Source organism: Rhamphochromis sp. 'chilingali' (assembly GCF_963969265.1).
Source record: "Rhamphochromis sp. 'chilingali' genome assembly, chromosome: 15".
NCBI lineage: Eukaryota > Metazoa > Chordata > Actinopteri > Cichliformes > Cichlidae > Rhamphochromis > Rhamphochromis sp. 'chilingali'.
Window position 1 is genome coordinate 14309340 of NC_137942.1, and position 27969 is coordinate 14337308.

Below are 27969 nucleotides of genomic sequence, written 5' to 3' on the forward strand. Positions count from 1 at the left end.
TTGTCCCTTTCTCTTTTCCTGTGGCTGTAAGGCCTGTGCTCTTAAAACAGGAACCATTAGGAAATGATCAATAACAGTATGGCACAAGGCCTTTCACATTGTTAAAGTTTTATTTTTCAAAATGTCTAAAAATTCCAAGACAAGGTAAAAAGAAGACACGCTCGAAGACTGGTCGATCTGTATGCAGAGCAAGCTCAACCTAAAAAGACACATACTGGTCTAGCTTTCCAAAATAAACTTATACAAAACATGGAAAAAAAATGTTGCACAAAGAGCACTATTAAAGAAATGTCCATGTTGGCTACAATGCAGATGAGTGAATTCTGTTGAGCCCACATGAATACTGAGGAATCAAGAAACGAAGCCGATTCGGCACCATGAGAGATCGCGTACAGTACGAAAACCCGTCTATCGAGAGGAGTTGGAGCTGGAACGAGAGCGGTGACGCCTACGACCGGGAGATCTGGAGCGAGAGCGGCGGCGTGCTGGCGATCGCCTCCTTGGGGAGCGGGACCTGCAAAAACGTAAATCAATAAGTAAGTGTGGAAGGGCATGTAGGCCTGATAAAAAACACAAATGTCAAACACGAATGGAAACAGTAACTGGTCGAATCATTCATAGTACCTTCTCCTCATGCGCGGTGGGCTGCGACGCCACATAGGTGGTGGCGGGGGCATTCTGCGGGGTGGAGATGGTCTACGGGGTGGAGGGCGGACTCGCTGAGGCAGCACAGCACAAGCAGTGATTTCCTGTCCATCAATCTGACCTATTCGTAAGAGTCAACAAAGAGTTACCCAACACGAACGCAAGTCTGTCTAGATTAATCTTCCATGACGAAGCCACAGAACTACCCACATACCTCCGTCCATGTGTTTGAGTGCCTTCTGGGCCTCCTCGGGGGTCTCAAACTCCACATAAGCACAGCCCCTGTGCAGGTGCGGGTGGAGTCTGTCCATTGGCATGTCGACTCCTTTGATTGTCCCATAAGTAGAAAAGATTTCCTGGATATGTTCCTGTTAAACAAAGACATAGCTGTTAACATAAAAACCTTTGTGTTCTAAAAATATAAAATTTAAATTAAAATAATTACATTATGTAGGGAAAGTTTTTATTTTCAATTCCATTTTTGTAATATATCTATATTATGGCTAAAGCAGTTTCTGGATTGATGCAAACTGCATTTTGTTGCCTTGTACTTGTGACATGTGCAATGACAATAAAGTAGAATTCTATTCTATTCTTATTTACATAGCACTAAATTACAACAACAGTTGCCTTAAGGTGCTTTATACTGCAAGGTAAAGACCTTATAAAAATATAGAGAAATAGGATTACCACCTATGAGCAAGCACTTTGGTGACAGCGGGAAAGAAAAACTCCCTTTAAACAGGAAGAAACCTATGGCAGAACTAAGCTCAGGGAAAGACAGACATCTGCCAAAACCAGTTGTGGGTGAGGGGAGGAAGACAGTACAAGAACATGCTGTGGAGGAGAGCAGTTATTTAATAAAAACTAATTACTAAATGTAGAGTTATGTATAAATATCAGGTGGGGAAAAAAGCCAGTGAAGAAGAAACCCAGAGAAGCCTAGGGAAAATAAGAACTAAACCTTATTAGAGAAAAAAGCCGAAATGGGCAGTAAAACATGAGATGCTTTTACCCGGAACAATCTGACAGCTGTAACATTCACACTTAGTGTTCTGATTTTTACATCAGGAATTTTGTCACTAATAAGCGATGCCCCAAAACACCCAAATTTCACTTTTAGGCAACTATCTGTCAGTTAAGCTAAAGTACTGTACTGGTGTGCAGCTGGTATTACAGAGGAATGTAGAAAAATCAGTGACAACATGTTGCCACAGCTTTAAAGCCCAACCAATGTATGATTTGTCAGATCAGTACTGATATTTGGCGATTTAAAATCCTTACTAAGAAAAGTGCAGTCACAAATGTGTTTTACTGTTACAAGTTGTCGCCTGTTTACACTAATGGACTCTAGATCGCCTGGTTAATGTGTTGCAAATAGGAAAGTTGCAGTGTGCCCTCTGGTGGACAAACTATTTAATCCCAACAGTAATAACATGCTTGAAGGATGTTTCCTGTGTCTCCATTTATGTCAAACACCAACACAATATATCAGTATATTTATACTGATATCAATATACCCCCTCTTTAAATCAATATACAGAAGGTCGTCTAATTATTGGGGTTTTCTATCTATTATTGTTAGGCCTTATAATATAAAGTAACTTGAGCCGACTGTAGTTGTAATTTGGTGCTAAATAAATTTAATTTAATGTAATTTCAACCCTTAGCTGCATAGTGTGTTATCGCCTGTTTTCCCCTCCAGTGTGAGTGGTCCTCAGGTCTCCCTTTTGCTATAAAAACCAACCTTGGTGACATTCCTGGTGAGTCTCCCCAAGTAAACTTTAGTTGGTTTAGGTGTTGGGCTTCTTTTCCGGCGTTCCTTGTCATCTCTGGTCTTTTGTGTTTTAGAGCTGGAAAATCACAAGCAAAACACTAAATAACCAAGACTCAAACAAGAGAACATACAACACATCATTGTGCACAATTACCAAGCAGTTGCATTGGATGAAGAGACTTACACAGAGCGGGAGCGGCGACGGTTATCGTGGCGTCTGCGGCTGGGGCTCGGAGAACCCGAGGAGCTGGAAGACGAAGAGGATCGGGAGCTAGAAGAGCCGGAGCGGCTGGAACCAGACGAGCTGGATCCGCTTGAAGAACCTGAGCTGGAACCAGAACTGCTGCTCGAAGAAGAGCTAGATCTGGTGACAATCAATAAAAAAGAGAAATATATGAGGAAAGAGGACAGATTTTTATTTTCAACACTGGGATAAAGGATCCCATTAAGAGGGCAAACCTGCTGCTGCTGCTGCCAGTGGATGCGCTGCGGCGTTTCCTTGCTTTCTCTCGTCCTCTCTCCTTCTCTCCTTCCTTTGTTCCAGGCTTTTCTTTGCCTCTGTCTTTTGTTTTTTCATCCTCCTTCCGCTTTGTAGGTGAGGGTGCCCTTAGATGAGAGGAAAGCCACTGTTATTTTGATATGTTTACGTTAAGAATAGCACAAAGTTTGCTACTTTAAGATTATTTTCACTGCAAATAAATATATTTTTACTAAATGCTTAATTGAAAAGTTGACAGAAAATAGAGCTCAACATATTTCACGGTTCTAAAGATAAAAGCTTTTTAAAACACAAAGGTTTTTGTTAACAGCTATGTCTTTGTTTAACAGGAACATATCCGGGAAATAAATTGTATTTTAGGTCATATGTTTTCTGTTAGGTAGTTACTGTTTCAGAACAAAATAACAATTAACTGTACTGAGGAAATAATACAAGTTTTTCTAAACTTACAATACTTGAACAATTCGTAACGAGCAGCAGCCTCAAATCTCTTGATCTACAATTAGAACATCCTTTTGACATGTTTAAATTTGTATTAATTCGCCCATTTTCTCTACAAGCTTTAATTTTTGCCTCCAACTGCTGGAGCCCATACCAGCTGTTACAGGCCAAAAGGCAGGGTACACCTAGAAAGCCTATCACAGGGCAGAGACAGACACCGATTCATACATTCACATCTATGGCCGATTAAGAAACATCGGCCATGTATGCAAGAAAATGCCTTCCTGTGTTTTTTGGTTGTGGGAGGAACCCACTCAGACATGGGGAGAGAACATGCTAACTTCACACAGCAAGGCCCCAGCCAGCGCATTCAATGGCAGGACTTTAAATGGTAAAATCTTAAAGGGCCTGCATTTGTATAGCGCTTTACTCAGTCACTAAGGACCCCAAAGCGTTTTACACTACATTCAGTCATTCACACACACATTCACACACTGGTGATGGCAAGCTACATTGTAGCCACAGCTGCCCTGGGGCGCACTGACAGAGGCGAGGCTGCCGGACACTGGCGCCACCGGGCCCTCTGACCACCACTAGTAGGCAAACTCAAACATGGGGCTAGTATCTTGCCCAAGGATATTTGGCATGCAGCCAGGAGGAAGCCTGGGATCGAACCACCTTCTGACCTGCTCTGCCACCTGAGCTACAGCCACCCTTTATTTATTGCTTTGAAGTAACAGTGCTAACCACTGCACCTCTGTGCGGCCACTTCTGTGTCCATTTAGTTTTCATTAACAAGTATGGAATTTAATTCTCCCTATACATCTAAGTACTAAGCGGTCTGATATTGGAACCTTTAAATGCTTGGTGTCTATGGATGTCTTCTTTTCTTGAATGTTTTCAGGTTAATGTTATATTACTACCATCAGAGTCATTCAGGTTCTGTATTTTTCATTATGTTTTGCTACTACAGTTTTCTTCAGTTTTTTTTTCGTTTTCCGTTTAATTTAGTTTAGGTTTCCTGGGTATGTCTGCATGTTTAATATACCCATTAATTTAATTTGAGCTTTCTTTATTCTCTTACCGTCTACATGTTCTCCTTCATTACATCTATGAACATTCTTTATGGTCTTACTCTTTTCCTGTCTAATTTTGTTGACCCCGGGGTTTTAAACTCATCCACCATCACTTCCTCTACGTTTTTATAATCTGGCAGGTATTTGTCACGTGCAGATTACATTATTATGATGTAAGCAACATTTTGTTTGTGTGTGTGTGTGTGGGGGGGGGGGGGGGGGATCTCCAATATATATGTAGAACAAAGCCTCTTGCCTTGTACTAACAGAAATTAATGGACATTATTTAAATAGTTTTAGAATTATTTGGCTTCTTATTAGATTTTTATAGTCAACTTTCCATAATAACATTGTTTATCAAGGGAAAATAATCATTAAAGTAAACTAGTTGACTTCACATCTAACATCTTGAGCACGAACGCGCCGCCATTGAATTTCATTCAAACAAGAAGAAAGCGACGCGCGAGCTGCTGTTTCACCCAAAACCGACTTCAACTGCGATTAGAAAATGTCGCATAATTTTCCGCATAAGCCTAAATACGTTTTCGGGTTTAAAAAAAAAGCTCAACTAAAGATAAATAAAAGGTTAAACTTACATGATTTCCAAAGGAGCTAGGCGCAGTTCGACCACTTGCGGCCTGAGAAAACGTCGCACGGTGATGACGATAAGCGGAAGTTACGTGACCACCTGAGCGCCACTTACAACTCATTTGTTTATTTTACATTTTTTGACGACAAAATGTGAGTTTGTAAGTGAGCGCGTGTGCGACCCAGCGCACTCGTGGAATAACCTTGTTGTTTCGTCGAGCTGCGTGAAATGAAATAACCGAACAGGAAGCATCGATCGAGCTTCCTTCTTCTAGATCAAGTGAGTGCATCACTTTCTAAGGATACTGTGCTAGCTGAGGTGGTTACCCCGCGCAGCTAACACGGAGTTACTGTACAACACTACCTTCGCACTCAGCAATAAAATGCCATTGTTTAAAAAATAATCCTACATAGGGTAATCCTACCCTATGTTTTTCTTCTTGAGGAAATTTTAATTAAATTTAAAAAGCACACAGCTTTGTTCCTAGAAGAACTTACAAAAAGAAGAAATAAATAAAAAACTGTTTCTTATGCGCTGGATTTATAGTTGGTTGTATTTCATATTTATATGATAATGTAAGATATTGGCAGTGTTTTCAGTTTCCTCCGTTTAGCCAGTAAGTTGATCTTTTTGTTATGACAGCCACATTTCCAAAGAAGTTTCCTGATTTTGTAGTTTAGCTTGACATGATGATGTCTTTTATATTAGCAGGAAGAATTCATAATGACATTCAAAGTATCTGAGATGTGAGGTAATCATATCCTCCTCTATAATGGACATTTGTTTTCGATCTATGTCTTTTGACTTATTTGAGTTACCCTACTAAGTTCTAATGTATTAAACCGAGGACATCCTGGGCTTTCCATCGATATCTCACATGTTTGGGTGGCCACTTTTAGCTCCAAAGAGGATAATTACAATTTACTATATTATCATATGTGTATTACATTTGTGCTATGAAGAGTGTTATGACAAAGTATTTGCCCCCTTCCTGATTGTAAGAAATTAGAAAGGAGGCAAATACTTTTTCACAATATGTGGATTTTTAGTTTTTTAATTTCAAAGCTATTGCCAAGGCTGCTATTACCCTACACCTCTAACATTGTTACAGAGATCCCACTTTCCTATATTATTATACATATTATTATTATTAATAATAATATTATTAAAGATACTCTAAATTTCACTTTTTTATGACAGGTCAGAACAGGTGAATTCACCATGGGCCGGCTCGATGATGCTGCAAAGCACAAAGTGGTAGAGCTGCGAAAGGCTGGCCTGAGTTTCCGTAAAATCAAAGCTGTGCTGGAGCTGGAGAACATTAAGGTTTCCGCTCAGGCCATCTACTTGTTCCTGAGAGAGTTCCAGGGGAGGCCGCCAGGGAGGGTGAGACCTGTAGAGCCTGGAAGTGGCACATCACCAGCACAGGTGCAAGCTCAAACTGGAGCAGTACAGCAGAGCTGGAGTAACATTCAAATCCGAAACCTATTACGGGATTCATCTCAACGTCTTGGCTTCCCAGCTGCTGCTGACTTTGCTAAACAGACTCCCACCAGCTCAGAGGGCTCTTCCTCCGGGGAAACCAGTGGAGGCAACAGGAAAGAACAGCAACCTGAAGAACATAAGGATGAAAATGATATCCAGATTGTCAGTGTCACGTCACTTGCACAGCAGAGCCAACAAAGAGCTCCCCAGTCCACTCTACCAAGGTCAGAAACCTGTGCTATGACTTCCACACCAGCAGTGAGGCGGAGAGTCACACCTTCTCCAGCCACTAGTTCAATGCTGGCAGCTCGAAAGAGAATTTTGGATAAAGCATTGTCACACAGATTGAAGGTACCTAAGCATTAGTGTACTGATGTGTACTTAGTGTCATAATCCCAGTTGTACCTCTTATATTTACTCTTCAGGTGCATGGAATCTGTGTAATTTACCATAAACTAGCCTCCAAATATTATTCAGTCTTTCATACGTTGTTTTTCACCAGTTTTCAACAGTGGCATCATTGTTAAGGAGAGATCCATCAAGTGTCCAGGGCACTGACATGAGGAATGCTGTGCCACAGCCACCTGAAACCTACGATCTGACCACTGAAAAGGTGAGATACATTTAGCTTTAGCTAACACTTAGCTTTTGAATCCCTTTTACTAAACAAAGATGTGAGTTTATCACCATCAGAGAGTACCTGTTAAATCATAGGCTTTATTTCTCCTTACACAATTTTAGCTGTCACCTCATGGGAGTGATATGGTCGGGTCTTTAGACTCTTTATCACCACTTTTATTTCTCTTAAAACATTTCTGTGTTTTGTATTTGGTAAATTTTTTGCTTGACCCAAAAAAAAAAAATTGTTATTTTCTGATCTGAGTCTGGGAGCCTGGCCATACAAACATCATCTGTTGTTGAGCTTTTTGTTAGTACGACTGCAATGTGAACACCATTTTAAATGAAATGTTTTCAATGTTACACAGACTGTTACAGGGAATCAGCCTGGAAGTAGCAGCGCTCCTAGACGTTCTCTCACCCAGAGACCAGGGCTATCTGTTCGTTCCCTTCCTCCTCCCCCTCATCCTCCTCCTCGAGTTGGGATTCGTCTTTCTAACCGACCACAAGCACCTTTAACATCTGCGTCTCCCGGGGGCGCTGTTATCCGCATACAGGCCCCCGGGAGTCAGGGTGCTCCTCGTACTGAAGGGAACCCAAGTCCACAGCAGGCAGCCCAGGACGCTGGAGTCAGAAGCGGTTTCCAGGATCAGATTCAGAGTTTGGGCTCTGAAGTGCGCAGCTTGGGCCTGGCAGTGAAGATGCTTGTAGAGCAGCAGTGCCGTCTGGAGAGGGAGCAGTCGCAGCAGACCCAAATTCAGAAGCAGATCCTCAACACTCTACAGACCATTGCAACCAAAATGAGTCATGGTAGCAGTGTTCAAAAGCAGAAAAACAAGACTCCTTCACCCTCTGCTTTGGCAGCAGCTTCTGCCTCTACCTCGTTTAACCAAGACACCTTCAGTTTTAGTCAAGGCACTTACACTCAGTGTAGCCAAACCCAGCCTAGCTACAGCTCTTTAGAAGGTTTAGAAAATGTGGAGGCCTTTAAATTGCCGGGACTCAGTCCTACAACCGTGAATGGGTTTCCACCATGTAGCAATACTGAAAGCCTTCCTCTTACTCACACCCCTTCTCAAACACAACCTTATTCAGCTGCATATATTCAGCAGACCAGTCAACCACTCATGCCTCCCTACACGCAATCATATGTCTCCACATACAGCATACAGTCACATCCTCAGACTTTCAGAGCATTGGAGAGTAAAACATCGGAATTCCAAAGCAGCTGCTCAACAAGGACTTTCCAGGACTGCAGCGTTTCCACTCAACCAGTGCTGAACTCGGACCACTCTTCACAGGACCAGCAGATCAATATTATCAAAGTGGAAGGACCATAGATGGCTTTAGATTCCACACACTGTTTGAGGACCACAAGGGCTTTGATGTACTTTTTTTTAGAGTGACTGTAGCATTATGAACATGTTTTCAAATATAACAATAAACAATGTAGCAAGTTTTTTTTTTTTTCCCCAAAGGGAGAGGGTACAATCAGCAATAGGATACTACAATCTTTTAGTAAATATTATAATTTGTATTTGCTACAGGCAACAAATAATTCAGACATTTTAAATGACATGTTTATCTTATATCACCATTACTGGCATTATCAACTGTTAATTTTCATACATCTGCGCAAACTGATTATAAAACACAAGGACCTTATTATGATCCAAAGCATGCTTCCATTTCACTATTTTAGAGATGACAAGCCATTCTCATATAAAACTGAGAATGCTTAAATAAAAAACAAAAAGGAAAACGTGATTCTTAAAAGGGGCGATTCAGGACAAAATCACGTGTGTGTATATTTTTTTTCTGTGGTATTTGTATTTATCCATCTAGATTGGTGACGAGTTTTGGGTGTTTGCCTTATTTTGAATATAAAGGAAGAGGACAACACTTTCATTGTTATGCTAAAAGACAAGTAATGGTAATGCTTCTTTCTGTAAAACTTTTTTTTTGTTATACAGAAAAAAAATCTGGTGCTTTTAGCCTTACATGCTGTATACTGTTGTGGGCATAAATGGGTAGTAATTGGGCTTTTAATTATTTCTTTTAAGTGTGTTTTTTTTTTCAGGGTGGAATGATTGTAATGCATACATCTTTAATGACTTTAAAAAAAAAAAAAAAAAAAAAAAACAAGAATTGGTTGCCGTTTGAATTTATCTTGGACTTTCTCTAATCCACACAGGACCAAATGTCTTTTAACTTGACAAGGCCAGCTCCTATTAACTTCTTGCTAGTGATCATGTTTCACTACAACTGGCAGTTTCTTTGTGTAGCAGATAGATGGATAGATGCAGATTCCAAGATTAAATAGTTTAAATAAGTTTAAATAATTGTAAGTTATTCAGATGTGTAACCACTTTGCCAGAGTGAAAGAATACTCAAACTGTCCCCCTCCACATGAGAGAAAATTGGTTAGGATGTTCAGAAACTACAACGGCTCAAGTCTGCCATTAAGTGGAAACTGCTGGAACGCCAGCGTCACCATCCACAATGAAGTGAGGCCCTGGGTTCTAATCTGCCAGCTCGTCAAGACCGTAGGTGTGAATGTGAGTGTAAATCTGTCTCTCTGTGTCGGTCCTGCGACAGACTGGTGACCTGCACAGGGCATACCCTGCCTCTCGCCCTATGGCATCTAGAATAGGCTCCAGCCCCTGTAACCCTGAATTAGATGAGGAGAAAAAGATGGAGCAATTTAACCAGTTTAATCATTTAAAGTTACTTCTACCAAAGAAGAGTGGTCAAATAACCAGCCACATTTATGCCAGAATTCTGCTGATGGTGACCATCTGGTCGAAATAGAGCTTCCTGAGGAATATTTAACTAAATATTAGTTGGGTTATATGCATATATTTGACCCCGTGTGCATTAGAGAAAATAGACAATAATTTATAATAATGTATAAACGGAAAGTTTAAAGAAATCCTTAAAACCCGAAATTTACCATGACATTCATCCCCATGATGAGTACATTTCTGACCATAACTGTACATCTCTAGACCAACAGAGAGATACAAATAGCCACCATTACAACTCAGCTGAGGGGAGTGGCATTATAATCTCTTTGATCAGCTAGTACAGGGTCACTAAATCTAGGGCTGTGGCATTTACCTACTGGGCCAATGCAAATATGGGCCCCTCCACTATCTTCACCGTGCGCTCATGTACCTTGTTGAACAGAGTTCGGTGTGTAAAAATTGATTGATACACATGAGGAAACAAAAATCAAAAGGTCAACCTGAAAAGCTAAGAGAGAAAAATTTAATGAAAGTAGAAATAGATGCAGTAAAATGTGTCAAATTAACCAAATATTGTACATATGCTTCCATTTGACCCTGAATGACCTTTCTGAGCTGTACACATAAGATTAGGACTCTGAAGTTAGGACAGTTTTACGTTGCTTCCATCTAACTGCAAACATTATACAGGACAAATACATTGAATACTAGCCTGTGTTCTTACTCCTGCTTTTTTTGTACATTTATTGCATTTTGCTTGATGGTTGTGTGATTTCTGCTGTCTGAACAACAAATTGTCCTTTAGGGATAATAAAAATATCCTTGCTTCTTTATTGAATTCTTGATTTATTGCCAAAAATGTTTCATGAGGTTACAGTGGCTTTAGACCACCAAAATCTAATTAATTCATCCCTGATTCCATGGTGTTTGTAGCCAAATTTTAAAAACTTCACTCAGGGGATTTATGATAGGTGTGTTTAAAAACAGCAAACTTGGTTTTAACAATGACAACAATACCTTTGATAAGAACAAGCAGATCAAACTCCTACAGCTTGTTGTTAGCGTTTTTGTGTAACCAAAATGGTTAAAGAAAAATAGCACTTGTGTGTTCTACACTTTTAATCTTTAAAATCTGCTGATGGCACAGAGCTTATGAGGTAAAGGGGTGAGGGTGAACCCTACAACTGGTGTCAGATCCAGGTCATCTCCAGTCATTCCAGGTGGAGGAGTGAATCGAAAGCGCTGGAGGAGGGAAGCGAAGAAAAGGAAAACCTCCATCTTGGCCAGACTCTCTCCAGCACAAACCCTCGACCCTGCAAGAAATCAGGGAATCGCAAACTGTTAAGCCATCTTAATGTTTGTCTTAGATTTTATGTCTTAGTCTTATATTTCTTTGTGTTAAGAACCCACACACTTACCTAGAGAGAATGGGATAAAGGCCTCTCTCCTTCTAAAATTGCCTTTCTCATCCAGGAAATGGGCTGGATTAAAAGCAGAACTCTTTTCCCAGTTATTCTCATCACAGTGAGCTGATGAAAGCAGACCAATCACTGGGGTTCCCTAAAATATGGAGAAGATTGCTTTCTCATTGTCTTAAGAGCACTCATGAAATAAATTTTACTTAAGTTTCCGAAAATTAACTCATATTGTAAATGACCAAAACAGCAATAATGTGTATGCTGAGCTAATTTCTTCCTTTATATGTATTCATTAACTGTTCATTTCTATATTAGGCAACAAAAAAGTCCTGAGTTTAATTACTTGTTGTACATTTTACATAGTTTTGTTTTTTTTTTAAAACAAAAACAAAAAAACATTTATAGCAAGTTGCATTTGTCAGGGGTTTTTCTTGTTATTTTAGCCTCCCCCTGTGTTCCTTTTGTATCTTTTGTGCAGTAATGTTATACAATATATTCATTCCTTATTGTTTTCTTATTGTAACTGTTTATTTCAGTACATTTGTTGTTAAATAAAAAAAATAAAAAAAATAACCTATAGGGTAAGCACCCATAGTTTTCAGTGATTTTTTAAGACTAAAATCTTATTTAAAATTTCAACTTGTGATAATTTATGGATATGAAAATAAAAAAAACCCCAAATAAACAGACTAAGATCTACTATAGTTTGAGAACAACGACAGCTTAAACACTGTAAAATGTAATATTGTGTTTAATTAAAAATATTAAATAGGCTGAACTCAGTTTTTATAAATTTGTTATTAGAACTCGATTTAAATAAGTTACCAGTACTTTTTAGGCAAAACCGCTGATAAACTCAATTTATTTGAGTTGTCTTAACTTAGAAAAACTAAGTAAGATGGAAGGTTTGCTTCTCAGTGCGGAAGGATAAAAGATGTGTTTTGAAAATGCCCCGTCACTACCGTCGTCCTCCCTCTCGGATCAGTCCGCATGTTCATGGTGCCAGCATTTGTTATCAGAATCAGAATCGTGTTTATTGGCCAAGTATATGTGCAGACACATACAGGGAATTTGGGTCCGGTAGATGGTGGCTCTCAAGCACAGCAATGTAAATCACACACACACACACACACACACACACACACACGTGTCTATATATACACATTACACATACATACACAAAGCTGTGTAAACCAACTATAAATAACGAATCTAACTTCTATACATAAAATACAGAAATGAATGACGTGGAATGAATACTACAAAATGTACATAAGGTGCAGTTGCAGTCTGGCAGTGGGAGCAGTGTGACAGGTCAACTGTTAAGAAGGGAGATGGCGAGGGGAAAGAAACTGTTCCTGTGTCGGGTGGTCCTGGTCTGCAGGCTTCTGTACCGTCTGCCAGAGGGCAGCAGATCAAAAAGTCTGTGTGCAGGGTGTGAGGGGTCTATGATGATTTTCACTGCCCGTTTCCTGGTTCTTGAGAGGTACAGATCCTGGATGGAGGGCAGGGGGGTGCCGATGATCCTTTCTGCTGCCCGTTCAGTCCGCTGCAGTCTGCTCCTGTCCTGTTTAGTGGCTGCTCCATACCAGACTGTGATGGAGGAGCACAGGACAGACTCAATGACCGCAGTGTAGAACTGGATCAGCAGCTCCTGTGGAAGACTGTACTTCCCCAGTTGTCTTAGGAAGTACATCCTCTGCTGGGTCTTTTTGAGGATGGAGTTGATGTTGGTCTCCCACTTCAGGTCCTGGGAGATGGTTGTACCCAGGAACTTGAAGGTCTTCACAGTTGACACAGGGCTGTCTGATATGGTGAGGGGGAGCAGAGTTGAGGGATGTCTCCTGAAGTCCACTGTCATCTCTACAGTCTTAAGAGTGTTCCGCTCCAGATTGTGCTGACTGCACCAGAGTACCAGCCGCTCAACTTCTTGCCGGTATGCAGACTCATCACCATCTTGAATGAGGCCAATGACAGTGGTGTCATCTGCAAACTTTAGGAGTTTGACAGCCGAGTTCTTGGAGGTGCAGTCGTTAGTGTAGAGGGAGAACAGTAGTGGTGAGAGGACACATCCTTGAGGGGCACCAATACTGAGGGACCGGGTTTCAGAGGTGATCTCCCCCAGCCTCACTTGTTGCTTTCTGTCTGTCAGGAAGCTGGTGATCCACTGACAGGTAGCTGGTGACACGCTGAGCTGGGAGAGTTTGGAGGAAAGAAGTTCAGGCACAATGGTTTTAAAAGCCGAACTAAAGTCCACAAACAGGACCCTGGCATAAGTTCCCGGGCGGCCAAGGTGTTGCAGGATGTAATGCAGCCCCATGTTCACTGCATCATCCACCGACCTGTTTGCCCGGTAGGCAAACTGCAGAGGGTCCAGCTGGTGGCCTGTAATGTTTTTCAGATGGGCTAACACCAGTCGTTCGAAGGATTTCATGACCACAGACGTCAAGGCGACAGGTCTGTAGTCATTCAGTCCTGTGATGGTGGGTTTCTTGGGAACAGGGATGATGGTGGAGCGTTTGAAGCAGGAGGGAACTTCACACAGCTCCAGGGATCTGTTGAAGATGCGAGTAAAGATGGGAGCCAGCTGTTCAGCACAGGTTTTGAGGCAGGAGGGTGAGACGCCGTCTGGTCCGGGGGCTTTCCTGGGCTTCTGTTTCTGGAATAGTCGGCTCACATCCTGAGTGTGTATTCTGAGTTTCAGGGAGGAGGAAAGGGGGGTGAGAGGTGTGGTGGAGGTCGTTGAGTCTGGATTGGAGAGGGTGGTGGTGGTCGTTGAGTCTGGATTGGGGAGGGTGGGGGTGGTCGTTGAGTTTTGATCGGGGAGGGGCAGGGTGAAGGGGGGAGAGATGGAAGGTGTGTTGGGGGTCAATGTCTGAAGCAATGTCCCTGGGGAGGGGAGGGTGGGGCGTGGGAGTCTGTCCGTCTCAAAAGTGTTTAACTCGTTGGCCAGGTCTTTGTTTGCTTCAATAGTGGGTGGGTGGCGTCTGTAGCTGGTGATTTCCTGCAGGCCCCTCCACACTGACGCAGGGTCGTTGGCTGAGAGCCGTTCTTCCAGCTTCTGGGAGTAGATACTTTTAGCTGCTTTGATCTCCTTGGTCAGTGTGTTCCTGGCTTGCTTGTACAGGACCCTGTCACCACTTCTGTAGGCGTCCTCCTTGGCCTTACGAAGATGTTGGAGTTTAGGAGTGAACCATGGTTTATTGTTGTTGCATGTGCAAAAGGTCTTTGTTGGCACACACACGTCTTCACAGAAACTGATGTATGATGTCACAGTGTCCGTGAGCTCATCTAGGTTCTCAGATGCAGCTTCAAAAACAGTCCAATCAGTGGAGTCAAAACAGTCCTGCAGTTCCTGCTTTGCTGCGTTAGTCCACTTCTTCACAGTTTTAACTACAGGCTTGGCACGTTTGAGTTTTTGCCTATAAACTGGAATAAGATGGACCATGCAGTGATCAGAATGTCCCAAAGCTGCCCGGGGCACAGAGCGATAGGCATCTTTTAGAGTGGTGTAGCAGTGATCCAGTATGATGTTGTCCCTGGTGGGGCAGTCTATATGCTGTCTGTATTTAGGGAGTTCGTAGTTTAGGTTTGCTCTGTTAAAATCCCCAAGAATAATTGTAAAGGAATCCGGGAATTTCCTCTCCAGGGTAGTAATCTGGTCAGCCAGCTCGCACAGTGCGTTGTTCGCGTTGGCCTGTGGAGGGACGTAAACTCCGACCAGCATGAAGGAAGAAAACTCCCGCGGTGAATAAAAAGGTTTACAGTTGATGAAAAAACTTTCCAAGTGTGGGCTGCAGTGTTTCTGTAACACTGTGACATCAGTACACCAACCTTCATTAATGTAGAAGCAGACTCCACCACCCTTTGTTTGCCCTGAGAGCTCTGTTTCGCGGTCCGCCCGGTGAAGTTGGAAGCCCGGCAGATTTAAGACAGCGTCTGGGACTCGCTCACTGAGCCAGGTTTCAGTGAAGCAGAGGGCAGCAGAGCGTGCAAAGTCCTTGTTAGTCCGGTTATGGAATATGTTGAGCAAACCTGGAGAAGCGTCAGCTCAAGATATTATTGTTTTCATTGCTGTGAATCTTTACCTGATACACTGACTTGGTGAGTAAACGTTTACTCTTATTCAAACTGATTTTGTGGCTTCTCTTAGTTTAGCACCAGGTTTATAATCTTGCTAGCTAGTTAGTGTTGGCCTAGCGTTGCTGCTGCGGCTGGGCTCATGTTACTTAAAAACCTTACATAAAAATATGTCTGAAATTTTCTGTTGATTGTTTGAAATAAAAAAGTGAGATAAGAGCCCAGACGAAATTCTTCGGGAGGTGCAGCCGTTAGGGGTGGGGTGTGGGGTCGCTAGCCCCGGGACGTCGGGCTAGCGATTTTGCGAGCCCTGTATCTGATTGAGGAATCACTCATCTTTGGAAAAGAGTTTATTACAGAGAAATGGCTCTTTCCAAAATAAAAGCTATACTATACGCTTCTTCTGGGCTATATTCTCAGCAGCATATTGTAGCGGGTCAGGGCTGTTCGGGGTTCTGTTTTTTTACAGTTGTGTTTTGTTTATGTTGCCATAGTGACGGGTGACGCCCTCTCGCTGCGACGGTGTGTCCTTCCGGGGTCAGAGGGCGCCCTGTGTGTTGTTGTTGCTGTGCGGTTGCTGCGCTGAGCAGTTAGCTAGCGGCAGCGTTCTTCTGCAGATGTCAATAAACGACTGTGCTCCCTGGCTAGCTCACGGGAAGCAAGACCAAACGACACCTCCGTCTCCTCGCTGTCTGAGCTCGCCACATTGGTGTCAGAAGTGGGATGATGGTGGCACCCCATGTTCTGACCCGAGTGACTTTTCCCCCGCCGGTTGTGACCGGCCGGTGCGCCAAAAGAAGGCACCTGGACATTTGCAGGACTTTGTGTGGGGTAATGGGGTCGTCGGGGACGACTGACCCCTTAGGTGGGGGCTATGTAGCGGGTCAGGGCTGTTCGGGGTTCTGTTTTTTTACAGTTGTGTTTTGTTTATGTTGCCATAGTGACGGGTGACGCCCTCTCGCTGCGACGGTGTGTCCTTCCGGGGTCAGAGGGCGCCCTGTGTGTTGTTGTTGTTGCTGTTGCCGCGCTGAGCAGTTAGCTAGCGGCAGTGTTCTTCTGCAGATGTCAATAAACGGCTGTGCTCCCTGGCTAGCTCACGGGAAGCAAGACCAAACGACACCTCCCTCTCCACCTTGTCTGAGCTCGCCACAATATCAAACATATCAGGTCCCCATAAGGAGAATCATGTGCTAACGGTTGTCTAAATGACTCGGGTAAAGTTTGTAGCATGCATGCTTGTTGTTTTTGTCTGCTTCCACTTGTCTTTGCACTAGGGTGATGTCAGCATAAATGTGTAGTCATATTCGTTGTGTTCCCACTAGTGCTGTCAGCGTTAATCTCGTTGAAATGACGTTAACGCCACAACAAGGCAATCTCACGGCAATCTCCTTTAACGAGCTACCCCTGATCGCCCTGTGCGTGGGGCTAGACGGCCAACACGTTAACGAGCTAACTGTGCTAACACACTAGTTCCCACCCATGTAATTGAGCATTACGTGGCACATCCAACATACTGTTTTACTTTAGTCCATGACACGTTTACCTTCAGGGTCATACGTCACATGAAAACCAAAATAATTCCAAACGCCAGATCTAAATGAGGGTGGGGGAGGTTCAATTTGCTATGTTGCAAGGAGAGCTTAACTTCTGTCTCATCGTCAGAAGGAAAGTTGATCAAATAAATTACAAATTTTGTATTGTTTGATACATATGGGTACCGAACCGAAAGCACTGTATCGAACGGTTCAATATCAATACGAGTATCGTTGCACCCCTAATATATAGATATAGATATATAGATATCTATACATCTATCTCTATATAGATATCTATCTCTATATCTATCTCTATATCTATCTATAGATAGAGATATAGATATATATCAATATCATGTTTAACCTGAGTAGCAAAAGACCGCAGGGGGGGGTTGAAAACAATATGCCAGGAGTTAGCTTTGCTCGCGGACTCTATCAAGCCTTGACCTCCCGGTCAGCTTTTGCTCTGGTGGATAACAGAGCTCTCCGAAAACTTGGAAGCATTTTTGCAAATATGTGATATTTTGATAAATTAAGTAGATATTTGAGCATTACACAGCTACATTCTCGGCTGAATATATCTTAAAGGTTATTTTGTGACCCAGAAAGGGTAGTCTGGGGAAAAGGCAGATCGCATTTGTTGGCCACGGTTGCGAGGCAATGGCGGAGGAGCACGGCTAAAAAACGTATTTTTTCTGGGTCACAAAATAAACTTTTGAGATATTTTCAGGCGAGAATGTAGCTGTGTAAAGTTCAAATATCTGCTCAATTTATCAAGACATCACATATTTGCAAAAATGCTCAGACGTTTTCGGAGACGTCCATTTTTTTTCATGCTTTGTGGCAGCTTTTGAACATCTGTGGCATCTATTAATGTGAAATCTAGACTTTATTTAACAACATAAGCAAACTCTATGTTACAATGATTGCACAGCCATTAAGGATCAAATCAGTTTCTGAAAAATGTTCTGCTTTTTCTCCCTCTTGCTTCTTACTGTCTTTGAGGCTTGGGACCAGCACTCTTGTTGTTGGACAGAAAGACATCAACTCAGTGGTAAGCATTTTGGTTTTCCAATATATTAGCAACTGTCAGTGACATTTATATTAATCAGGCTGGACTTAAATCATACTTTAGATCAACCTGTTTTACTTATTGTTTTATTTGTGCTTTGGTTTGGGGAAGTTGATTCTGTACTGATCTTTTCATGTCTTCTGTTATTAGACTTGAGATATGACTGCACTATGCTGTTGCTGGTGACTCCAGTTAATTCTACAAGACATGCTGTGTAAGTAAACAAACAGTTTGGTCTGCATTTCTTGAAAGATCACATCCCCCAAACTTAGTTTAGAGGGTCTACACTGTTGTGATGGCAGCAGCCACACAGGGGTAAATTAGTCCATTTTTCACTTTATTATTTTGCTTTGCAGTATTCTTCATTAATATAATTCATTAATCATTTGGTTAAACCTAACACTGGTATTATGAGGCGCGCACATAGTAGCATTGTATGGTTTTTCTAAAATGTTTTGTTATATTAATTATGTTTCTCTTTCTTTGAGTTACCTGGGTTTGGGCGGTGGCTGTTTCCTGTCTGGGCAAAAGGTGTGGCTGAGGACTCTGGGGACAAAATGCCTGCTCAGCAGGACCAACCATGGGCTTACCAGGAGCAGGGGTGTTTTAGGTTTAGTTAGGTTATTCTGTGCTTAGTTAATATTAGTGTGTGTTTTTGTTTTCCCCCCTATTGTGTTCAAATGGTTTGGCCAAATCATTATAAAAGCTACCCTCATGTGTCTTTGTAATTAGGTCAGTTTGTGAGTTAAGTTGTGTCTCACTTTGTTTTGTTTAAGTTTCTGGAAATTACTTTTTGTAGCGTTATATTTAGTTGACCTGTTTTATGGGCCTGCTAAGTATGGTTTTGAATTTTGTTAATTTTGGACTTTTTGAGGGTTAAAATAAAGAAAACCCTTTTTGAAGATATTTTTTTGCCTGTGTCCTCTTTGCTTTGGCTGCTTGGTCCCTCACAACTGTATATAGTGAAGTCTGCAAGTTTTCTAACAGCAACATTTGTTTTGTGCTCAAATCATTTTGCACATCATTAGAATTAAAGTTATTGGCCATGTTTGCATAGCCCTTTTTAAAATGATGCTTTCATGACATTATTGTATGTTGGGTGGTGGTCACGGCTATCCAGACTGACAATTGGGACATTGAATGTCACCTCTCCGGTGGGGAGGGAGCCTGAGATTGTCCAAATCTGAGTCTGTTTTATACCAAATGCAGAAAAAAATGTTTTAAGAAAACAATTAAGTTCATGTTCCAAAAAATATGATTGTTTGCTTGCAGGACAACAGGAGAGATGAGTCCTCCGTCACAGATGGTGTGGTCAGTGAAGATGGTTGCCTGCAGGTTCAAGCTCATTGCATCTCCAACCCACATCCACTGTACTTAAGGGAAGTTAAAGACTTTCTTCTGCACCTTACATTTGGATCACCTCGATCCATGATAGTCATTCAGGCCTGGACTGGAAACAAGCCATCCTTAAAATAATACAACATTCCAGCTCATGTGTTGGAATGCAAAACAAATGTGTTGTTTAAATTAGAGACTGCATTTGTGACAGAACAACAAATATTTTATTTTGATTATATAAGTAATGTAAGTAAAAAAAACAAACTTGTGGTAGGCCTAAACTTATTTTCAGAATAATTAAATCTGAGACTTTGTTTCATTGTGAGATTATAACAGTGATGGCAATATAATTGTTTGTTGTTCAGCAGAACAGTGTCCAGTATGTTGGCTGTTATACTTTGTTATGTTTGAAAATAAAACTTCATTTTAACATCATCACAAAAAGTGTTGTTAATTATTTTTAATCATATTCATGGTACCACAAATTGTTTTTTCATTTAGTTGAACTTGAAATGTTTGTCAGTAGGTAAACAATTAGTATTGTACAGTCAGAAATATCAAGTTATTCTTAATACTGCAGACTTGCAATGTATAAGTTGTCCTAACAGTCATCTTAAGTAAGCTTTACTTAGTTTTTCGAGGCAACGAGTTTCCTTAATTTTATTGAGTTCTGGGAACTAACAAGGCTGTACAGTGTACTCAAAATGAGTCATCTTAAGTAAACTTGATCCAATTTTTTGAGTTCTGGGAACAAATGAGCTTGTACAGAGTACTCAAAATAAATAAGTTGTCCTAATTTAGTCATTTTTAGCTAAGCTTTACTCAATTTTTTTGAGGCAACGGGTTTCCTTAATGCTTTTGAGTTCTGGGAACTAATTAGATTTTACAGTGAAGTCTGAACAAAAGTCATTATCCTACATAGTAGCCTGTACGTCTTGGTGAGGGTCCTATAGAGCCCAGTGTGTTAGTTTCATGTTACTCTTGATGCTGTTTGTTCTGCACTCACGTGTCATTTTTAAAAAAAATAAAAATGTAGACGTGTACAGTGTCACTAATTGGTTCAGAACTGGGACTGTTTGACTTTTGTTTTACCTTCTTGATGAAGTAGGACTGAAAGGTGACATCTTGTGAAACGCAACGTACAATAAAAGGCGTAGTATTAATCACTCTTTGTATTTCATGGATGACAGCGTCAGTGAACGGCAGGCTCTTTCTGTCTCCCACTCGGACCTGGCGATTTTCTACTACCTGATCCAGTTCCTCCTGGACTTTGTCTACAAAAAGAACAAAAAAACAAACCAAGTAATGATTGAAACTGTAGTAGTGTTGTTACACAAATTATTCTATTTAAGAGCAATTTATTAATTTGCTGTTAGGTTTGAATTCATATTTATATCTGCAGTATTCTGCACACTGCTGGAGCTAAGTAAAAGGGACATCTAGCAAACCTATGTTAGTCAGAATAGCAATGACTAATGGTCGAACAAAAATTCAGATTTTGGACAAATTATATCCAAATGTGATCGTATAAGTTTTTGGAAGTCATGAGATTTAGTTCTTTCATAAATAAAATGAAGAACATACTTTAAAAGAGAAACAGTTGATTATGTTTTATATGCTTCAATTTCTTGATTGCTAATATATCCTCACAATATACAGTGAACTCCTTCCCGGTGAAGCCATGGCAAGCCTACTGTGGTTTGTTATTGGTTTTGTGTTTGGTATTGTTTTTTCCGACCTTCTTTATCTGCCACCATCTTATTCTTACCCAGTAGTAGGTAGTAATCTAATAAGTAAATAGACCAGGGAGTGGAAATGATGAGTATTGCCAGAGAGCCAGTTTGACAGTATTCTGGGTTACTAGACAATGGCTATTTGCCCATGGGTAGGACTGTGTTTTTGTTCTAAATCATTTCTCACATTTGCTTTTTATTTGACGTAAGTGGTTCTCACCATCTTTTCTTCCCCTGTTAGAAAAAGCTGCATAACCCGGTCTAAATTTTATGAAAATGTTGTTTTTTGATTTTTCTTTCTTTTCACTTAAAATACCTTTGTTTCATTTCCACATTGCCCAGATATCTGGTGAATGAAGCATCACCAGTAAATAAGTGTATTATATTTCTTACCTTGTATTTCAGGGTACTTGGCCATGAGCATTAAGCCATATCTTATAGTAATAGATGTAGATTCTGAGCCAGCAGTAAATAGGTTGACAACAGTAATCAGTAGGTTGTCTTCGTGATAGTGAGAACTTATATTTTTATCTATATTTCCAGATGCCTTACAAGTAGAAAAAAGGGAAGAAATGAGTCTCAGTAATAAGATTACTTTGGAAAGGTATTTAATCAAATTTAGGTCTTACCTCAAGCTGAATCTTCCGAGCGAGAAATGAATCCACCAAACTTCTGCACATCTGTGGATCAAGGGTGTCCTCTAAACCTTTGATCAATGCTGCGATCTGTCTTCTATTAGCAAAGGCATTCTCTATCAGCTCTTTGCGGGCTTTAACCCAACTGAACAGCATTGGAAAGTAGTTATACAACTGTTGAATAAACAAGAAAGTTAGATTCACCACACATTACCAGTTTAACAAATACATTGTATTTATATGTTTAATTATAGAAAACTGCATAACTGGACATGATATCCTGTTGCTATTAATCTTCGATTTAGATAAGAGAACCTCAAATCCTGTTCGTGGCAGGGCATGGATGACATGGTTATGATTTTGCAGATACTTTGTAATGACTAAATACTATTGGCCTTAATGTCTTCTTTTAACATTCTGAATTTACACTAAAACTGCATTTTGACTAAAGGTAAATAGTAATGCTGATCTACTGAACTTAGAGCACAGGAGACAAGAGCAAGACAAAATCTACATTTTTAATCAAAGGTTAATCAGGCTCATGAGGTCAGCAGTCGGAAAGGCAAACAGGCAGACAATAAGAAGGGTTCTAAAACCATTCCAACAGGTTATAAGCAATGGAAACTAGACTAGGTACTAGAAAGAAGACAAAAAACAAAACAAAAAGACAAATAATTACAAACATGTAAAGGAGTAGTAGTAAGTAGCAGTGAGCAGCAAAATAACCTGACAAGTGACAGGGGAGTGAGGATGTGAAGAACTGTTTCTGTCAGATTGTTATCATACCTGCACTGAAGCAGAGCCCAGGAGTTGAGTATTCCTAATAGCTCGACTCACCATCACTCTGAACTCTGGGTCATCATATTCAAATCTTTTACCATAAACAATCGAACAGATGATATTGGAAACAGCAGCATTCACAGCCTCAGCACTGTCAAAGGCTTTACCTGACAGAAAAAGGAAGGTGTTTTTATTTAAGGACCAACACAGTAAGAACTAGAAGCCTCAGGTAATAAACGTTCACAAAGGCAGGATGCAGGAACAAGTTTGTTTTGTGTGTTACAACACAGCCCTTCCTGATATGTTTGCTCAAGGTCTCCAACCAGGGATGAATGTATAACTACCATTTTATGAAAGCGCTAAGTTGGGACTATGAGTAAAATGAAAATAACAAAATAAATGCAGTCATGCATTTTGCAGTCATTCAGTCACACAATCTTAATTGCTGTGAATTACAAATCACATTTCATTAAACTGAAATTCTTTTCAATGTTGTTTATAAACATATTTGTCTTGAATTTCATATATATATATATATATGTGTATGTTCTTCCTCTACCCTCACCCCCCCCCCCCCCCCCCATTTTTGCACATGTCGAGGAGCGTGTCAGGCTACATTACACTGTGTGTTATACTTGTATAACTATGCATGTGACAAATAAAGAACCTTGAACCTTGAATTTAAAGCTAACAACCTGTTCAAATAAGTTAAAGTGTACAAGTTTGAAGAGCAAAATGTGTACCAACATCCCTGGTTAATGACTAATTTGCCTGAGAAAATCTAGTTAAATAAATCGGGATCTGGTGCCTCTGTTACCCAGTGTCGGGTATTGCATAAAGGGAAGGGTCATAAGTCAAGACGCTTTTCTTTTGAAGCTCCTTAGACTATCGGGGAATGTTACAGAATGTGGTTGCACAATGCGAGTGCTGAGTTACATAGTACGTAAAAATCATTAAAAATGCTAGTTATTGCCCTGTGCCGACTCAATAAGTACAGAGTTCCAAACTTCATAACGGCATTAACACCAGCACAAAAGTGTGCGCTGGGAGTTTCATGGCATGAGTTTCAATGGCCAAGCTGTTCCTGTAGCTGCAATGTGTTGATTAAATGGTAATTGCTAGTGTCACAGAAATGGCTTATGTATAAAGATGTTTAATAGATGGTTCCAGCAGTTAAAATGTTCTTGCTTGTACATTTCTGTGGACAATATTGTAAAGGTGCGTTTTCTTGTACAAGAGACATGTTTATCTTGTCACAAAGAACAAGTTTTTGTTACACCGCTATTATCGCGAGGTTTTGCGTGATAATATAGGCTGTGAGCCCACATTTAATAATTGCACTAAGGAGTTCAGCGAGCTATCTACAAAAGCCTGGTTAGTCTACCAGCTGTTCAAGATATTTTCATATAATTGTATTGTCCATCCATCCATCCATCTTCATCCGCTTTATCTGAGGCCGGGTTTCGGGGGCAGCAGCCTAAGCAAAGAGGCCCAGACCTCCCTCTCCCCAGCCACCTCCTCCAGCTTATCCGGGGGAACACCAAGGCGTTCCCAGGCCAGCCAAGAGATATAATCTCTCCAGCGTGTCCTGGGTCTGCCCTGGGGCCTCCTCCCGGTGGGACATGCCTGGAACACCTCACCCAGGAGGCGCCCAGGGGGCATCCTTGTCAGATGCCCGAACCACCTCAGCTGGCTCCTTTCGATGTGGAGCAGCAGCTGCTCTACTCTGAGCCCCTCCCGGATGGCCGAACTTCTCACCCTATCTCTAAGGAAGAGGCCAGCCACCCTTCGGAGGAAGCTCATTTCTGCCGCTTGTATCCGCGATCTCGTTCTTTCGGTCACTACCCACAGCTCGTGGCCATAGGTGAGGGTAGGGACGTAGATCGACCGGTAAATTGAGAGCTTTGCTTTTACACTCAGCTCCCTCTTCACCACGACGGACCGATGCAGCGTCTGCATTACTGCAGCTGCAGCCCCAATCCGTCTGTCGATCTCCGGCTCCCTTCTCCCATCACTCGCGAACAAGACCCCGAGATACTTGAACTCGTCCACTTGGGGCAGGAACTCATCCCCGACCCAGAGTGGGCACTCCACCCTTTTCCGGCTGAGAACCATGGCCTCAGATTTGGAGGTGCTGATCCTCATTCCCGCTGCTTCACACTCGGCTGCGAACCGTTCCAGTGTGAGCTGGAGGCCCTCACCCGATGAAGCCAACAGAACCACATCATCCGCAAAAATCAGAGATGAGATTCTGAGGCCACCAAAGCGAAAGCCCTCCGCCACTTGGCTGCGCCTAGAAATCCTGTCCATAAAAATTATGAACAGAACCGGAGACAAAGGGCAGCCCTGGCGGAGCCCATCACCCACCGGGAACGAGTCCGACTTATTGCTGGCAATGCGAACCAAGCTCTTACAACGGTTGTATAGGGATCGAATGGCCCGTAGCAATGGGCCAGACACCCCATATTCCCGCAACACCTCCCAAAGGACACCCCGAGGGACACGGTCGAATGCCTTCTCCAAGTCCACAAAACATATGTAGACTGGTTGGGCAAACTCCCATGCACCCTCAAGTATCCTGGAGAGGATAAAGAGCTGGTCCAGTGTTCCGCGACCAGGATGAAAACCGCATTGTTCCTCCTGTATCCGAGGTTCGACTAGCAGACGAACTCTCCTTTCCAGCACCCTGGCATAGACTTTCCCAGGGAGGCTGAGGAGTGTGATCCCCCTGTAGTTGGAACACACCCTCCGGTCCCCCTTCTTAAAGATGGGGACCACCACCCCGGTCTGCCAGTCCACAGGTACTGCCCCTGATCTCCACGCAACATTGCAGAGGCGTGTCAACCAGGACAGCCCTACAACATCCAGAGCCTTCAGGAACTCGGGGCGGACCTCATCAACACCAGGGGCTCTGCCACCAAGGAGTTGTTTAACTGCCTCAGTGACCTCGCCCCCGGAAATTGGCGGGTCATTCCCCTCATCCCCAGACTCTGCTTCCTCCTCGGAAGACGTGTCAGTGGGATTAAGGAGGTCCTTGAAGTATTCCTTCCACCGCCTGACAATTTTCTCAGTCTTCGTCAGCAGCGCTCCGCCAGCATTATACACAGTGCAGGTAGAGCACCACTTTCCCCTCCTGAGACGCCTGACGGTTTGCCAGAATCTCTTCGAGGCAGTCCGAAAGTCTTTTTCCATGGCCTCTCCGAACTCCTCCCTGTCACGATCTGGTACAGGGATTCAAACGCAGAGCGGTAAGGTATCTCCAAGGTGTAGTTTATTTACAGTGCCAGTGCAATATATGTACAGTGAAGGGATCCAAAACTCCGGGGGAATCACAGGGTAACTCGCTCACGTCTTCTTCGCTCACACTCACACACGTTCCCGCAGCAGGGAGGTCGCAGGTCCCGGGGGGGAGAGAGAGATCTGAGGCAGACGAGAAGGCAGGTCACCAACTAATCACAAATCACGAATATGAAGCACAAGAGCTGTGAGAACACTAACGTTAGGGGTACAATCATCCAGCGACGAGAGGATCTGTGTTCCAGCCTCAAATAGTGCTCCCGGTGATGATGGGTGAGTGTTGTCAGGTGTGTGTGTGGGCCAAGGGCGGGAGCCCATAGTGAGCTCCGCCCAGGCAGAGAGGGAGAGAACAGAAACAGCAATTGTAGCCTTGTGGGGCCGACCGGGCAGGCACGGAGACCATGACACTCCCACACCCGAGTTTTTGCTTCAGCCACTGCCCGAGCCGCATTCCGCTTGGCCTGTCGATACCTGTCAGCTGCCTCAGGAGTCCCACAGGCTAACCAAGCCCGATAGGACTCCTTCTTCAGCCTGGTGGCCCCCTTCCCCTCTGGTGTCCACCATTTGGTTCGGGGATTACCACCACGGCAGGCACCAACCACCTTGCGGCCACAGCTCAATGCAGCAGCTTCGGCAATGGAGACGCTGAACATGGTCCATTCGGACTCAATGTCCCCAGTCTCCCCTTTTTTCTCAGAAAAGTCAGAATTCTGAGATTAAAGTCAGAATTCTGAAATTAAAGTCAGAATTCTGACTTTTTTCTCAGATTTTTTTTCCAGTGGCCCTTAGAAGTGGCAGATGGCCACAAGGTAATTTTTTTTGTTGTTAAAACACAAGTGTTACTTTTGATAGACTGAAGCGCTTAAAGCCTTTGTGTTTTTTCACGGCATTCAATAAATGCAACGAAGCGCCCGTCTTGAAGAAGCCGTGCCTGTGTTGTCATTTCGGAGTTACAATTACAATTTTAAATGAATGAATACAAATTTAAGACTGATTTGTAAAAACAGAGCTATTAGCAAAAGTTAATGTGTCAAAAGGTGTGTTACCTTTTTTTTCTTCAAATACTTCAATCAGGCACTCAGACTCCTCTATGATTTTTTCTTCGATTGCCGTCTTTCCCATTCCAAACTCTTTTAAGTTTGTTAATGCAAAATGCCTCATCTCTCTCCATGAATCTCCACTGGCAAAAACAATTCCTAGAGAATTTTTCAAGTACCAGAAGAAAAGCAAATATTAAAAAGAAACCTCAATATACACACACAGAAAAACATTTTTTCCACCCACCATGAGTTAATTTTAAGTCACTAATAATTGGAAGTATTTCTTTGTCTGAAAAGGCATCAACATTCAGCAGAGCTTGCTTGATCGTCTTGTAACCTGCCAGCACCACTGTCTTTTTGGGCCCCAAATGGACAGTGAATACTGGGCCATACTTCTTGGACAGCTGAAGTGAGTAAAACACAAGGAGACAAAAGTTTTTAAGTTTCTCCACATCTGAGTGGAAATAAATTGTAGCATTTAATAATAAATCTGTTTGCCTTTGCCAACAAACACTGCGTCAAACAAAAAAACTTTATGTCGTGAATTTTTTTAAATTTTAGAAGTCTGTCAAAAACTTGTTTAAAACTTAGAATTCAATTGTTATTTATTAGGCAAATTCAATTCAAAGTTTTATACCAAAATTTGAGCGGGCACACTGGACTCCTCGGAGAAGTAAGAAATTGTTCAAAGAGAACTTTCAACCGCACAAACATTTTTTGTTCAGGAATTCAAGTAAATAATCGTAAATTAGCATCTGCTTTAAAAAATATATAATAAATTATAGTTTAGCATGGAATGTCAGTTTAATTACAGAAACATTCAAAAAAGATTTTGGTAATAGCCAATGCTGTTATTTTAGAGCAGTTGAAGTATAATCTTTACATTGTATGGTGGCTTAATAATTTTGTCAAGCACTGTATTTGATTTTTTGCATACCTCATAGAGCGCAATGTGAAGCGGCTGACGATTCAACTGTAGCAAATTGCCAAACAGCGGCAGTGGCGTGGGACCTGGAGGGTAGTTTCTCTCAGAAGCAAGTTTGGTGCATATTAGATAGAAAGCAAGTAAGATCACAACTGTGATGAGCAGAGATGTTACATTCGGAGTATGTAGTAAAAAATCTTCCATTGCAGCCATACTGACCTAGAAACAAGAGTAGTCTG

The 27969-nt window shown here is 42.0% G+C and overlaps 3 protein-coding genes and 1 long non-coding RNA gene across 5 annotated transcripts; 2 read left to right on the forward strand and 2 right to left on the reverse strand.

The window, feature by feature from the left end:
• Nucleotides 1-88: 88 nt before the first annotated feature.
• On the reverse strand, nucleotides 89-5172 carry rnps1 (RNA binding protein S1, serine-rich domain). Its single transcript, XM_080906474.1, has 7 exons — nucleotides 5035-5172; nucleotides 2882-3028; nucleotides 2607-2786; nucleotides 2393-2498; nucleotides 860-1013; nucleotides 625-766; nucleotides 89-514 (listed from the first exon to the last, which is right to left on the reverse strand). Coding segments are annotated over exons 1-7 (837 nt in total). The 5' UTR covers nucleotides 5037-5172; the 3' UTR covers nucleotides 89-408.
• LOC308412252 (uncharacterized protein) lies at nucleotides 5170-9216 on the forward strand. Its single transcript, XM_080906470.1, has 4 exons — nucleotides 5170-5306; nucleotides 6228-6863; nucleotides 7015-7125; nucleotides 7499-9216. Exons 2-4 carry the CDS (start codon nucleotides 6249-6251, stop codon nucleotides 8468-8470), a joined length of 1698 nt encoding a protein of 565 aa, XP_080762596.1. The 5' UTR covers nucleotides 5170-5306; nucleotides 6228-6248; the 3' UTR covers nucleotides 8471-9216.
• Nucleotides 9217-9409: 193 nt separating this feature from the next.
• Nucleotides 9410-27954, reverse strand: LOC308412253 (cytochrome P450 2K1-like). Of its 2 annotated transcripts, none has more exons than XM_080906472.1 (9): nucleotides 27743-27954; nucleotides 27050-27209; nucleotides 26812-26961; nucleotides 22475-22635; nucleotides 21683-21862; nucleotides 21447-21600; nucleotides 20464-20594; nucleotides 11296-11437; nucleotides 9410-11190 (listed from the first exon to the last, which is right to left on the reverse strand). In XM_080906472.1, exons 1-9 carry the CDS (start codon nucleotides 27941-27943, stop codon nucleotides 11003-11005), a joined length of 1467 nt encoding a protein of 488 aa, XP_080762598.1. In that variant the 5' UTR covers nucleotides 27944-27954; the 3' UTR covers nucleotides 9410-11002. The 2 variants fall into 2 exon arrangements, with proteins under 2 accessions (XP_080762598.1, XP_080762597.1); XM_080906471.1 differs by having other exon boundaries at nucleotides 20413-20594.
• On the forward strand, nucleotides 15266-19682 carry LOC308412259. Its single transcript, XR_013974549.1, has 3 exons — nucleotides 15266-15399; nucleotides 17916-17964; nucleotides 18133-19682. It is a non-coding gene; the product is annotated as an uncharacterized lncRNA (long non-coding RNA).
• Nucleotides 27955-27969: the final 15 nt, after the last annotated feature.

Coding starts and splice junctions, on each gene's coding strand:
- rnps1 (XM_080906474.1), bottom strand. Junction 2,787..2,881: donor ACTGGCAGCAGCAGCAGCAG/GTTTGCCCTCTT, acceptor GATTGTCACCAG/ATCTAGCTCTTCTTCGAGCA. Junction 1,014..2,392: donor TCACCAGGAATGTCACCAAG/GTTGGTTTTTAT, acceptor TTTGTTTAACAG/GAACATATCCAGGAAATCTT.
- LOC308412252 (XM_080906470.1), top strand. CDS start 6,249: ATGGGCCGGCTCGATGATGCTGCAAAGCACAAAGTGGTAGAGCTGCGA. Junction 6,864..7,014: donor CATTGTCACACAGATTGAAG/GTACCTAAGCAT, acceptor GTTTTTCACCAG/TTTTCAACAGTGGCATCATT. Junction 7,126..7,498: donor ACGATCTGACCACTGAAAAG/GTGAGATACATT, acceptor AATGTTACACAG/ACTGTTACAGGGAATCAGCC.
- LOC308412253 (XM_080906471.1), bottom strand. CDS start 27,943: ATGGCTGCAATGGAAGATTTTTTACTACATACTCCGAATGTAACATCT. Junction 26,962..27,049: donor TGACTTAAAATTAACTCATG/GTGGGTGGAAAA, acceptor AAAATTCTCTAG/GAATTGTTTTTGCCAGTGGA. Junction 11,191..11,295: donor CTTTATCCCATTCTCTCTAG/GTAAGTGTGTGG, acceptor GATTTCTTGCAG/GGTCGAGGGTTTGTGCTGGA.